This window comes from Cryphonectria parasitica (genome assembly GCF_011745365.1).
Source record: "Cryphonectria parasitica EP155 unplaced genomic scaffold M406scaffold_1, whole genome shotgun sequence".
Taxonomy (NCBI): Eukaryota; Fungi; Ascomycota; class Sordariomycetes; order Diaporthales; family Cryphonectriaceae; genus Cryphonectria; species Cryphonectria parasitica.
In genome coordinates, this window is record NW_024468909.1 from 6,373,757 (window position 1) to 6,387,475 (window position 13,719).

The following is a 13,719-nucleotide window of genomic DNA, read 5'->3' on the forward strand; positions in this document are numbered from 1 at the left end:
GAGCATGGAGTGATATTCGTCGTCAGCCTCCTGATGCCAAATGCGGTAAGTTCGGGCCCTAATCTTCCATGCCAAGACCTGGGGTACATCAAGCACGGGGCGAAGAAGAGAGGAATCAAGGCTGGCATTTGTGATCGGCACCAAAGAGCATTGCGCCCACTGGCCACGACGGTGGCTATGGTTGCGACCGAATGTTGCTCTGCCATGAAATGAATCCGTTTCCCGGTCGAGATGGTATGATTGGGACAGAGAACCCAGGATTCCCATCACCTGAGCGCGGAGGAGCGGGCCTAGCCTCGTGAGGCGGCACGCAATCAACTGCTCCGAAGAATGGCAGCTTGTAAACCCGGTTAAGGGATCAATGATGGCTAGCAGAAGAAAATGCCCGTCGGAACCAATATTCTTTTTCCATGTGGGAACCACGTTGCGCAGCTAATTCTCGACGTCTCTCGTGGTGGACGAGCAGTTAACCGGACCTAAGAATTCGGACATGTCTCTCGAAGTTCCTCCGCCAATGGATCGCCTGATGTATATTAAGTCTCACCCCCTGGCTTGTGGATCTTGACGTCCTCATAGGCTGAAAAGTTTTGCGGTATTGCTTTTGAAAGGAATAAGAAGAAAGACAAAGAATAGCAACCTAGGCGTCGCACGACATGCATGCTGTGGATCAAGGATATTTGCTGCTGCCGCCCTTCATAATGGTCGAAGAAAGTTAGACCTAAAGTGAGATGTGTATATTTGCACGTCTTTATGTCCGCAACCAATATACATAATACAACTAACGAGGCAGGGATATCATACCGTCATTCATGAGTAGAGAGAGAAATTCAACCATTGAACACCCGCTTGCTTCTGCCAAGACGGCGGCCCACACACACCTGCCACGTTCTTTCGCATGAATGTGATGACCAGTCTCGCCCACATTCCTGTCTCCCTCCGTCTGAAGACGGACTTCATAGACTTCGTACGAGCAGGCCCTGATCGGACCCGATCAAAACTCTCCGTCCCCTCCACCTCCCACATTCGCAGCCGCCCACAGCCCAACCAATCCCCACCAGTTGACCTTCCATCCTCTCCACAGTCCCTCGACGCCTTGACCTCGTCGGAATACGGTCTCGGCAACCCGCGGCTTGCCCTTCTTAGACGCAGCTCGTGTCCTTGCTGCCGGTGTTGACGGAACGGCTCTCGATCCTTCCTCGTTCACGATCGTATACATGGTGCCAAAAATGCCGTCGTATTTCCCTGGAGGCACGATCGTCTCAAGCGAAGTTGTCGCAGTACCCATCTCCCCACCACTGCGACCGCTCTTGGCTGAGCTGCCGCCTCCCTCAATGGCGCGGACGTACTCTGGCGAGCTCAGCACGGCAACCTGGCCCCGACGAAGCACCGTCTCCAGCGGCAGGCTGACGAACAGAGCGACTGTCGACGAGCAGAACTTTGCGAGGGAGAAGGTCGTCGGGGACACCTCACTATCAATCATAAATTTGGTCCGCAGGACTAAGGGCGTCGACAGCCGGAGAATAGGCTGGATGAAGGAGTGGAGGGCGGTAGGAAGTACAAGGCTTGATGAACACATATATGAAGGCAAAGAGCGCAATATGCCCAGTGTCCGCCGTGGACCCCGTGACGTTGATGTGATGATAGACCTGGCAAAACGTCAGCTACGGCGTCTCATCGACATTAGCACATCTTCAAGACACACCTTGTCCGGACGAGGTCCAGAGGAGAAAGAATGAGGCCTGTGATCACGGCAGCTGCAGCCGCAACACACAGAGAGGCCCAGGGGTAAGGGGATGCAATGTCCACCAGGCGGTCCATATCCGTCTTGAGGCCGAGATCCGGCACATCCAGGAGTGCGCACAGCAGACTCCTTGACCAGGCTTCCAGCAGAGACTGTAATACCTTGTAGACAAAGGTAGCGTTTGTCCCCTTGCACACGCCCCATGCCCCCTCATTCTGCCATAGCTGCGACATGACCTCCGTAATCGAGTCCGGCCGGCGGATGTTGAGCATGTGGGGCGGCAGCGTAGACTTCTTCGCAGTCTTGGGCGTTTCTGGTGGCGGTGTTATGGACCGTCTCCTTCGTGTACGTGCTGGGGACGGTGTATGAGGAACAGTCGAGGTGAAGTACGCAGGCTCGTCGCCTTCTGAATCTGAGAGCTATAATTTTTTATTTTTCAAAGTCAGCCGGCCATGTCTGGCGCAAAAGTTGTTGTCCACTGCCTGTTTGTTTCCCCGGGGTTCATGACATACTTCGCCATATGGAGTTGCATTGAAGCTCGACTGCCTAGAAACCATCGGCGAGGATGGCAAGCTGGGCGAAGCTCCCGTGGCACCAACGTCATCCTGGGTGCGGACCTGCAAGATCAACTTGGCGGCGTCGAAGGGCTGCGCCAGAAACACGGTGGTGTATTTCCACATGAGCTCGTTGATCACCTCCTTGATGTTTCCAACAACCGAGGGCGATGGTTCAGAGATGTAGTCCTTGTAATCGAGATCCGAAAACATGTCGCGTGCCTTGGACGCGTACTTGGCGGATCCATTTGCTGAGCGGGAGAAGGCATTGGGACCGGGGATGTTGGACGATTCGAAGTTAGATTCCCCGATCGTAGGAGGGACATAGTAAGGGCGGAGGGGGTTGACCCTTTGTCTGTGATTGTTTGCCATCTTCTGATGTGTGACAGTGCTGTCGATGATTGTTGTTGGGTCGTTCAAATCTTCAAAACCTCCTGGCAGCGAAGCGTCATGGATGGGTTGATTTCTGCTGCCAGCAGCTTCGGTGCTGCCCAAAGGCGCGGACCAGTGGATATAGAAATCCTGTGTGCGTCCCCTGTACAGGCTTGTGTCACCTGCGTAGGGTGTACAAAGCTTCTTGTGGTGTGTATCAGTTGTGTGTTGGCATGTCGTTTGCTTGTTTGCATGAAGAGAGTCAGTCGCATGAAATCATTCCCCAAATGTCAAAAGTCAAGGCCCGGCCCAGCCCAGCCAAACCAGGATGGAGAATCCCCCCATGTCGGAAAACCTGAAGGCGGGGGAGCTGTCTGAGCAGCTTACCTAAGCCTATTATCTTTTTATCGATAAGCAGAAAAGAATCAGAATTCTGCTGACGATCCGGCCTCTCTGTATTGGAAGGACGTCAGTGCAGGGTCCGTAGCCGGCTTGGCCTCGGAATTTCTCCCGTGATTTTCTGTGTCTCACTCTTGCCCTTCTTGAGATAGATTCAGCATCCTGCCTGCACAATTGCAGCCAACGTGCATTGAATTGCGAACGCGCTCGCTGATTATTGGCTACCATCTGGTCGGGTAGCTGAACATCTTCGAACACGCCGTCTGCTCGCCTGGCTAGGATCCAAGTCCTCAGCTTAAAGCCGACTTAGCCCTCCCTCCGCTGTCGCCCTCTTTTTTTGCTTCTTCTTTTCCTCTCCTCTCTCTCTCTTTCTTACACACACAAGCTCTCGCCCAACATGGCGACCGCAAGGACGTTCACACGCTCGCTCGTGCGTGCGCAGGCAGCATCGACCTCGACACCCCTTCAATCATTTAGCAATAAGTCCTCTCGCATAATACTGCCTCGCTCAGGCGCAATATCCCGAAATCACCGCACGCCCAGATGGACACAACAGTTCGGCTTGGGTCAGAACCTACGGCCGTTCTCCTCGAGCGCAATAAGGCGGCATGGGCACATCGATCCGCCCAAGCCAGGCGAGGAGATCTACGTGACATTCATCGATAAGGACGGGCTAGAGACCAAGATCGCTGCGTCGAAGGGGGATAACCTACTGGACATAGCCCAAGCGCACGATCTAGAAATGGAAGGTACGGCACGAGCCCGTTCTGTGCTGTCGTTGCAAATTGTGACAATCCGAGAATGCGATTGCGACAAGAGGCTGACATGTTCTGTTCCCTATAGGTGCCTGCGGCGGGTCCTGCGCATGTTCAACGTGCCATGTGATCGTGGAAGACGAGAAATACTATGACAGGATCCCCGAGCCCGACGATGATGAGAACGACATGCTGGATCTCGCATTTGGCCTGACGGAGACCAGCAGGCTGGGCTGCCAGATCATCTTGACCCCGGAGCTAGATGGACTGGTGGTGAGGCTGCCGTCCATGACGAGGAACCTACAGGCGAGTGACTTCAAGTCATGACAATGTTAGGCGCCGGCTGGACGATAATAGTATGATCTGGTACGCCATGGTAGACGGCACGAGGCTCACGATGTTGACCATATCGGAGTGTGAGTGAATAGTAAAAAGAATATCAAGCTGCTCAGGGAGTCCAAAGACGAGTCAAAGTCGCAGATTTGGATGGTATAGACCGACTGCCTTGTCGCCTGTGGCAAGGGCAAGGCATTGTATTTTTTATGTACAGAGATGGTCATCACTACCATCCAGCCCCGTTGGACCAAGCGGGAGACACATCGCTCCTCAATTAAGAAATTCTAATCCAATCATAAGACGCCCGTCAAATGCAATGACTTCCTTTTCAAGTCTTCAGCTCTGCTCGTAGATTCTGCAAGCCAGGTCAAGCCTCCTCCAGCGGGCCCTTCTTGAGCCCACCTCCGCTCGAAGCAATCAGATCCAGGAAGCCCTTTTTGCTCATCTCCGTGACCTTCTCCTTCTTCCGATCCACACCAATTACCCCTTCCTTTCGCGAGACCCTTTCTGCCTCAGCAGCCTTGACCTGCGCCGTCCTGAACGCATTGAAGAGCTGTACCACACCCCTCTGCGCGACTTTCCGCAGTCTCCGTTCCGTCTCTAGCACACCCGCGGTCGTCTCTCCATCAGCGTCCGCCACGACATCTCCAGTGACAGGGTTGATATTGCTGAAAATCCCGTTGGTAGCAACGAGCACATCGCGCACCCGCCCCTTCTCCATAGCCAGCCTCTTCTGATCCCGCATCTTCTTCCTCGCCTTTGTCTCTAGCGCGTTGTCCACCGCCTGCCGGCTCGCCTCGTGCGCCGCCGCGCTGCGGGCCAGCACGGGGTCCGCACGCCGAGTAGACGAGAGCTTTGTCGAGAGTATCTTGGACATGGACGTCGCGAAGGCAGCGGGGTCGCTGCGCTTAGATTTGCCAGTGCGCTTGCCGCCAGCTCTGCCGCCGTCGTCGCCGTCGTCGCCGTCGTCGGAGTCGAGGTCCGAGTACTCATCACCCTCGTCGCCGTCGTCTGTCGAGGAGCCCGCAGCGCCCTCCGAGCCTTCAGAGGCGGAGGCGGGCGCGTCCTTGGCCAGCCTACTCTCGGGTGCGTTTTTGGCTATTGAGACGGCGGGCTTCTTCTTATTCTTCAGACCCCGCCGCGGCACCCGCTCTGCCTTGGACTCCGAGTCCGATGCATCTGAAGGCGAGTCTGTATCTCCGCCGTCGTCTACCTGTGCAGTGTGGATGTCATCCTCGTCCGAGTCGAGCAGGTTCACGGCCTGGAAGTCCTCGTCGTTGTCTGGCTCGGGTGCGCTCTCGCTTTCGCTGTGGTAGGCCGTCTGTTTCTTTTGCTTTTTGGTCGGGCGGGTGGCTTTTGACTGTAGCGCGTCGTCGCGCGATCGCTTCTTAAACGTTGTACCAGCCATGATTTGGTTAGATATGGTTTGGCAAGGCGGATGAGAAATAGAGAGAGTTGTAGACTTGGTTATGGATAGAGATCGCGGGAGGGGTGGTGCAAGTCGAGAATTCTGCCGCTTAGAATTTTGGCGGTCAGCGGAAACTTTTGACAGGGATAAGCAAGGGTTGGGGTCTAACCCCTGCTCAGTCTTTCAGACCATGGCAAGGCTACAAGGGTGTATTATTGAAGAGAGATCAGCTCGGATTTATGAATGTTTGGAAATGGCATGGCAGCGAGTCGCGATAAGGTGGAAATTACTTGCTGGTTATTGTCCTACAGGAAATATTCCTATGTAACTTATATGCAGTCTAATGAGAAATCATGAGTGTCCACGCGCATTCTACTAAGAGAATTTATTAACTACTTTCTCTCAACTCGATTTGCTCCCATCTCAGCATCAGTGCCTTTAATATGCACGACAAATTGCTCTGTGGTGAAAATTCAGTCTCGAGAGGATTCCGGCCTAGCATTCTTCACGACCTCGCCCTGTTGGTAATATGAGATGCTTTTGGGATCTCCTGTGGCGTGACGCTCGCACACTCTCCAGCCTTTCTATCCATGCTGATCATGAAGTTGATGAAGAGTCAACCACTAGACCCAAATGACCGAGTCAGTGCCCTGTCGTCCGCCCACCGTCGAGCATTTGGTCATCAAATCGGCCCGTCGGATTTGGAACTCGTGCTGCTGGCGCGACATGTGTGTCTTCTTCATCCGGTGGGAGGCTCGCGATGGAACTATGGCCGCTCGTGGGCAGGAAAGGGTCGCGGGACTTTTGATCGGTGTCCAAACCAGGTCTCTCGTCTTCACTGGCTTAACCTTGGTAGTCGCTTGCGAATTAGAGGTCTCGTTGAAGAGGTTGGTGCGGCGAGAAATACAGACTGGCAATTTACAGTCGTAGGTGCCGTTCAGTTCAGTGTCGACTTGGGATGGAAGGAGAGAATGGATTGTACGAGTCGCATCATCGGCCGGCTGCTGTGAAGGGTGACTGAGACACATGTTGGCCACGTTTATGGTGCGAGAGGTATGAAGTGGGCTCTGTAGTTGGCCAGCCGCAAGGAGGTTGGGATCAGACTTTGGCAGTTGACCATCCTTGACCTGACGATGAAGGAAGCGGCGCAGTTGACTGAGGACGATGTCGACAGAGAAAGATACGAGCCAGACCACGCAGATTGTGATCGTTTCGGCGGATAGGGTAGCGAGAATGCCAATGAGGCGTATGAGAAGTACAACAGCGGTGGATGTCGCCTGCGTATGCAGGCTGCCGTCCGGGGCCGCGGAAGGGAAGATTGTTGACATTGTGTTAATGCACTGAAGTGATCAGTATGGAAAGAATCAGTAGAAGGCCAAGAAAGGTGGTCTTGATCGAACTGATGCGTGCTGTGTTTTGAGAAGTGAGTAGAAGAGAAAACTGCATCCACAGGCGACATACTATATACTTTGTAGCACAACAGACACTTGGAGGTTTTCTATCCTACATTTTCGTGGTCAAGTGAGTTACTGGGAAAGTGAATTGAAAGATGAAAGACCTATGTGGTAAAACGCAAAATTGAACCCGTGCGGCAGCTCCTTCACCTTTGGCAATTCACAATGAATGACCTAGTGTCGTGAAATAATTGGTAGCCCAGCGCAGCAACTTCACGAAATACAAACAGACTTCAATCTCAGTATTCAGTCTACTTTACGGCTGTTTGTGCCTTGATGATGAAGGTTCAGAAACGTGTGCAAAATTCATGCTAGGGCTCTTCCGGTACGGAAGTATTTGCTGAAAAACTGTCTCTCCACCCTGAACAAAATAGTCTCTAGGACACAAAAGATCGCAAAATCAACTTTTCAAGCATATCTCTCTTCTCAAACTGGCCTCGTTTACGATTTTTTTACCCACATATTATCGTCTTTCAGATGTTCGCAACACAGCGTCATGCGGCATTTTACTCGCCAGACCATATGTGTAGTCCTTTAAGTGCGCACCGGTGATATCCTGAAAGCAGCTGGAAGTCTCAAGCTTGTTTTATGGGCTATAACATAGCAACATTTACTAACTACAATTTTATGAAGCTTCAACAAGTGCAAAAGGTCGACTTTTTATAGAGTATGCTAACCTACTTTTCCCTTCTTAGCTCCAAGCTGGCCGAGTCCAGTCCCGAAGTCATCAACGGCACAAATAAATTCATACGATCATACTTATAGTGCACCAGATTCTGGAACAGCCACACAACGCAAGATAATTGTCCACACGGTTGATTGGAGCGAAATGTCCAGCGCTTTTTTATTTTTAACAATTAGAATATAAACATCAAGAATAGAAGTGTGCCACTCATAGCATCATGTTTGAGGCACCACGAACTGTCTATGGTTGTTTTGAAACCCTTGCTCTCCAGCCTCAAAGCTATTATTGAATCAGCAGGAAGCGCCACTTGGGATATTCTTGCAGCTCGAGCTCTTCTTTCCACCGGTCACGCTGTTGCCTGACCACTTCCAGCCAGAGCAAGACCCCTTCCCACAGAGAATGTAAACATCAGTCGCAGATGACGCGACAGAACCAGTAACCTTGGATACAGTAAGGCCGGTGATGGGCACGCCGGTCGTAGGGGTTCCAGTGGGGCTGCCGTTCTCGTAATCCTGCTCAATGACGATGCCATAGTTCGTAATGCCGCTTAGTGTGATTCCAGAGTAAGTAACGTCGGACACGGAACCAGTCGCGTCGTAGACAGTCTTGATACGCACGCCATTCTGCGAGTTGATGATCTTGGAGTTGGTGATGGAGACGGTCTTGACAGTATTGTCGGAGCGGCCGCCCACAGAGCCGATGGACAGACCGTGGCCGCCGGTGCAGGACCCACTGGTGAAGGTGATGTTGGTTCCTGAGTTGATGGCCAAGCAATCATCCTGGTTGTTGATGACAGCTCCCGAGATGTAAATATTCTCGGAGGAGCCAACGTCAAAGGCGTCGGTGTTGTGGCCCTTGCTGGCACCCGCCGAGTTGTCCATGGTCACGTCAATGACATTGAGATCGGTGGCTGAGTTGATGCTCATGAATTGCACAGGGGTGTTCTTGACTTTCAGGTTGTGGATGGTGGATTGCTTCAAGGAGTGGGCATAGAACATCTTTGGCTTGGTCTTGCCGCCATTGCTTCCTTCACCATCCCACTTAAAACATTTGTGGTCAGCATTGCACATCCCGAAAAGACTAAATCTAAGACTTCACTTACCCACGCGGCACCGTTGCCGTCGATAACATGCCCAGAGGCGCCAGTTACTTCGATGTCCGTGCCGGAAACCGAGATGAGCGGGCCCTCCCACTCCTTGTAGCCAAAGGAGGTAGTGCCTGCGAAAATGACCTGTGTGTGGGATGGTGTGAGTCTAGAGTGAGTAACGTAGATGCTCTATCCAAGTATTTACCTTAGTCCCAGAATTCAGCTTGGTGAGATCAAGCGTGGTGCCTGAAGGTACCGCAATGTTGTTAAGAGTGATCGTGGCACACGACGCCTTGGATTTGGAGACTGCAGCGGCATCCGTAAAGGTGCAAGACTTGCTGGCCCTGTCTTCCAGGTGAGCGGCCGGCGTCACAGCAGGCGCTGGTGCAGCCTGTATCAGGGGCAGCAGTGCTGCGAGAAGAAGAGTCGAGAACATCTCCGTAAGATTGTAATGATAGAAGATAAAAGAGTGTGGATTACGAGACGCACGAAAAAAGAGTGAATGAGAAGAATGACAAAGAAGGGCAAAAATGAATCTTGACAATTCAAGGCATGATTCTACCAGCATAGGCAGTCCTATGCATTTATACTGGGAAATGGCCTTCTGAGTTAAATCCACTAGCAGAGCAAAATTTCCACTCTCGTGGACACTGCACGAGGTACTGCGATCTCACCATTACCGGGCGTCAATAAACGCAAGATGAGAGACAACAACGGACTGGTACGGTTCTTAGCCATGACTCAGTCCACAAGCTTGAGGCTACTCCAGCCCTGAAACAACTAATACCGTCAAACATGCCACAATCACAAGAAGGCAAGTGTGCCAAGCAGTTCGGTAGACTTCAGGTAATTAACTGGGGTCAGCCTAGCGTACGCCGCATTCCGGGCACTCCATATGTCTAAGTCTATGCTTAATTTGAATTGTCTGCGCAATTGATATGATTCGTGCAAATAGCATTGATCCGACTGACTCCCTACAAGGATAAGCTGAGCCAGACAAATCAAATACGAGGTCACAGTATAGTTTACCTTGGCATCAGACCCTCTCTGAAATCGCTCGCCTATATCTTGACTGTTGCATTGAAGAAACTCGAGCAAGGTCTACCCACCTTCGCCAAACCTAAATCCCCAGGCGAAATCCAGGCCTTGGGACCCTGGCCAGTAAGGTCTCACAAGACCTTTGTAAATACTTGAGAAGTGGACGCTTCGTTTCGACGGTCTTCTACTGGACAAAGTCTCTTAAATTGGCGGTAAAACCACAAGATTCGATGGCTCATGTAAGGACTGCCAAGGTCAGAAGACGAGGTCTAAGGCGCTGGAAAATGGGAAGCAAGTGGGACAGTGAAGTTAGGCGCATTGAAACGAACCATGTGAGACTTCGGGATGTCCTATTAGCCAATAGCTATTGCCTCGTGGAGAATCATCAGTCTTTCCAACAAGGCAACTGAGGGATATAGACCATTAGATTCCTAAAAGATATCAATTGAGAGCATCGTGAACTGGGCTATGTCAAGTCTGTCAATTGTGAAATGAATCGTGACTCACGACGCCCCCGTTGTTTCCATGGACACAAGCTGGGATTCCAAAGCGCACGCTCTCCACGTTCCTGCCATTGCATCTCATCGTCTCTCCCGGCCAGACGAGCGGTCTACGAACAACGTCTTCCTCACGCTCACCCTGCGTCACAAAAACATCAAATATGTTTGATATCGTTGGGTGCTTGTCGAATATCCTTGCAAGCAGGCAAACCGCGAAGGCCAGGCGTTTCTAATCTGCCTTGGTCCACCAAAATTGAATTTTGGCCTCCTGATCTGTGGTGTTTGTGAACAAGGATTCCAGGCCTAGAGTCACAAGGACCACTCCACCCTGTCCAATGTTGGCATTCAACCCTGGGGTTTTCACGTTGATGACACCTTGCAGGACTGATAGAACGCACGTCCAATCCGCCTTCGACTCACACATCCTGACACAGGCGGATGGTGGTACATGCTTATTGAGGACTTTCTGTCCACTGCTGATGTGCTGGGCCTGGTCAAAGTTGACCACTTCCCGTCGAAGGAGGAAGGTAGAGAATGCGACCGGCGGCAAAGTGCCAATTGCATGGCTCAGGTCTTGTCGAGCTAGGTGGCCCGGTGCAACCTCCCAATGGTCAGCCGCGGGGACGATTTGTTGATGATTTGGAAGAGCCACCGTGACGTCTTCTGACGGCACGCGAATAATTTCCAATGCTTGAGAAATCTTCTGGTAGGTACCTCCTTGTTGCGCATGTGGGAGCTGCTTGACCTCAGCAAGAACTTTGAAGGCTTGGGCAAGGACACTGGAATTTGTAAGATGTGCAGAACGAGCGACCGTGTGTGAGGTATGAGAGCTCAGAACGTTGTGACCTGATTCATCATATGATTGAGCCGAGGAGGATGCGGTGCTGGGACGCGTCAAACTTGAGTCTGATTCGTTGACGACCTTGTAGGCATCAATGACACTACCCGTGGACTCTCGACCACGACCAAGATCAATGCCACCAAGACCATCCATACTTTGAGCTGAAGTATGTTCAGACCCAGTCACCATGTGTTCAGAACAAGGAATAATGCCGATAGGCTTGACCTGTGACTGGCCAGTCTGAGGGGGCATTGGTCGAGCGGGAGGTGCTGGAGCGGTGCGCATGATCGGCAATGGCACAGGAGTTTGGGAAATAGGCTTGGTAGCGACGGGATGTTTCTTCGCTGGGGATGGGTTGAAAGACGCAATCCGAGGTGTATTTATCGTATTCGTCAGAGACATGCCAGGAGGTGTAGCGCATGGAGGTTGTTGCTGTGGCCGCTGAGCTGGCTGGTGGGGCAATGGCACGGGTGTTTGTTTTCCACTAGCAAAGAACTTGCAAGTCGAACAAGCGGCCAAATAACAGTTGACGCACTGGCGGTTGATGACCTCCTGGAGCTCATTCATTTTTGCCGCCTCTGGAGGCAGGATCATACAATTCCTCCGTTTCTCTGCACTGCGCGTCTTACACACATTGCAGAAAAACTTGGACCCCGTGAGTTGCAGTATCAAGCTCATAACCACCTTGAAAGAGCTCTGTCTCGTTCGAAGGACACCCTCGAACCATTCGTGGTCCACGTTGTTCTTCCTCCGCAACAAGAGTGCCTGCAAGAAAGCTTTTTTCTCTACGGGCTTCGCATGGCTGTACGTTTTCTCCCAGTTCTTCATCAAGAAGGGCTGAATGGTTTTCCAAACATCAGACCTCTCCTGGACAGGGTGCCAAAGAGTTTGAATCGTAGCTTCGGATGCCTCCTCAGACACCAGCTCTGGATGTCTGTTCTCTTTTGTATAAGAGACATCGCTGCTCGTACGGGCTGTCGCACTCCCTTCACATGGGGAAGCTGTGTCAACCAGAGAGCGCTTTTTCTCCAAAGGACGGCTCGATAGATCGTTTGTTGGGTCGCTGTTCTCTAGGCCATGGCTATATGCCCTCTTTCTGGATGTCTTGGGTGCTCGTGAGTATGTGGGTGTTCCTGCACTGACGCTTTTCAAAGACACAGTCACAGGCTCCTTCTTCAAGCCACTATCGGTGGAGTGTTCAAAGGTTCCTATGAAGTCCCTGATGCCTCTGTTTGGTTGCGAAGTCCTTGAGTCCGACATCCGCGCATGTGCTCTCTGGCCCTTGTTAAATTGATGAGGCCCGTTTCGAAAGCCACGAATTGTGTCGATGCTGTTCCGCATCTGGCTTTTGCTGCCTCCACCATCGGATTGCCGTACTGACGATTCAACCATTCTTAAAGCCTTGATTGCACAGCAGCAAATGGCCCTATCGGAGTCGGACGAAAAGTAGCGCTCTCACCGGCGCGAAGGTTGGTTGAAACCCGACACAACCCGCGGTTGAAGATCCTTAAGACAAATCAGGCGTGCTTTCAGGGGCGATAAAATCAAGCAATCGGGTAGCAGAAGACTACTGCAGTGGCTTTAGTAGGCAAAGCGACGAAGAAACTTGTTCGAAGGCGTGTCTTCCGGTGACACCTGGCGCCGTAAGGCAACCAACGGTCCTCTGAGCCCTCGGTAAGGCCGTCAGAGGGGCATGTCTCAGACAGACGCGCAACAGGCACAAGACTCTCGCGGATATGAAAGAGTTCATTGCCCTGCTTGGTCGTCAGTCGGTATCCTAGCGCCCCGATGGGGACGACGATGACGGGCTGTGAGATGCGCTTGGAAGGGACCAATTGTTTTCCGAGGACGCGACTCGTCGTACCGTCTCCGCTCTCTAGACATGTTCAGGGCTTAGGAAATCTGAAAAAAGTATGTATCTCTGTAAAAGGACCGAGGGAACTTACTGGAAGGAGGCGAGTCGCATGCTTTGGGAGGATCTAGTATGGTTGTTGTTGGTAGTGGATCAACGCGCGTGGTTGTTGGGGGGGGGGGGGGCGGTTGGACCTCGTGGAAGCAGGGGGTGGGGGGTCTCAAAGCTTAACCGAATTGGGAAAGCAGCGCAGCTGAGTTGGGCACAGCGCCTACTGTTGCTGAGGTGAAACAGGCAGCTTTTCGAACATCAAAAAGAGACAGGGGGAAGGAACCAATACCGAGAATCAATAGACCGAGTAATAATGGAAAGAGGGTGGGAAGCTCATGTTCAACTCGATGGTCAATTTCAGGAAGAGGACGTCCCAGGGTTAGGGTAATGGCGACCTGTGGGCCTACTTATCCACCATACAGCAAGCAAAAGCCATGAGACATCAAAACGGGGGGGGGGGTTCATTGATCATCTCAGAAAGGACGACAAAGCAACCAGAGAAATATATTTTACAAGAAGCAAACAGAATCAAAGTTATCGTTCATCATTGTGAACCACATCTCATGACACCCCCCCCCCCCCTTTCAGAAGGTCCGCGCACTTGCCAACGGCAGATGAAAAGAACCCATGGGAATTGGGGTATTGA

At 52.0% G+C, this 13,719-nt stretch overlaps 5 protein-coding genes across 5 annotated transcripts; 1 reads left to right on the plus strand and 4 right to left on the minus strand.

The window, feature by feature from the left end:
• Positions 1–714: 714 nt before the first annotated feature.
• M406DRAFT_97072 (uncharacterized protein) lies at positions 715–2,667 on the minus strand (the record flags this gene model as incomplete). Its single annotated transcript, XM_040926353.1, has 4 exons — positions 715–1,646; positions 1,703–2,160; positions 2,250–2,287; positions 2,337–2,667. The coding sequence occupies 4 exons, from the start codon at positions 2,665–2,667 to the stop codon at positions 992–994; spliced, it is 1,482 nt and encodes a 493-aa protein (XP_040782104.1). The 3' UTR covers positions 715–991.
• A 796-nt stretch (positions 2,668–3,463) lies between these two features.
• M406DRAFT_326543 (electron transfer protein) lies at positions 3,464–4,148 on the plus strand (the record flags this gene model as incomplete). Its single annotated transcript, XM_040920102.1, has 3 exons — positions 3,464–3,500; positions 3,579–3,815; positions 3,910–4,148. 3 exons carry the CDS (start codon positions 3,464–3,466, stop codon positions 4,146–4,148), a joined length of 513 nt encoding a protein of 170 aa, XP_040782105.1.
• Positions 4,149–4,524: 376 nt separating this feature from the next.
• M406DRAFT_244491 (Rrp15p-domain-containing protein) lies at positions 4,525–5,565 on the minus strand (the record flags this gene model as incomplete). The annotated part of the gene is made up of 1 exon (XM_040916264.1): positions 4,525–5,565. The coding sequence occupies one exon, from the start codon at positions 5,563–5,565 to the stop codon at positions 4,525–4,527; it is 1,041 nt and encodes a 346-aa protein (XP_040782106.1).
• A 2,429-nt stretch (positions 5,566–7,994) lies between these two features.
• On the minus strand, positions 7,995–9,227 carry M406DRAFT_36288 (family 28 glycoside hydrolase; the record flags this gene model as incomplete). Its single annotated transcript, XM_040923994.1, has 3 exons — positions 7,995–8,744; positions 8,807–8,935; positions 8,997–9,227. The coding sequence occupies 3 exons, from the start codon at positions 9,225–9,227 to the stop codon at positions 7,995–7,997; spliced, it is 1,110 nt and encodes a 369-aa protein (XP_040782107.1).
• Positions 9,228–10,259: 1,032 nt separating this feature from the next.
• M406DRAFT_354709 (uncharacterized protein) lies at positions 10,260–11,525 on the minus strand. The gene has a single exon (XM_040922980.1). It carries the CDS (start codon positions 11,453–11,455, stop codon positions 10,559–10,561), a length of 897 nt encoding a protein of 298 aa, XP_040782108.1. The 5' UTR covers positions 11,456–11,525; the 3' UTR covers positions 10,260–10,558.
• Between the last annotated feature and the right edge of the window lie 2,194 nt (positions 11,526–13,719).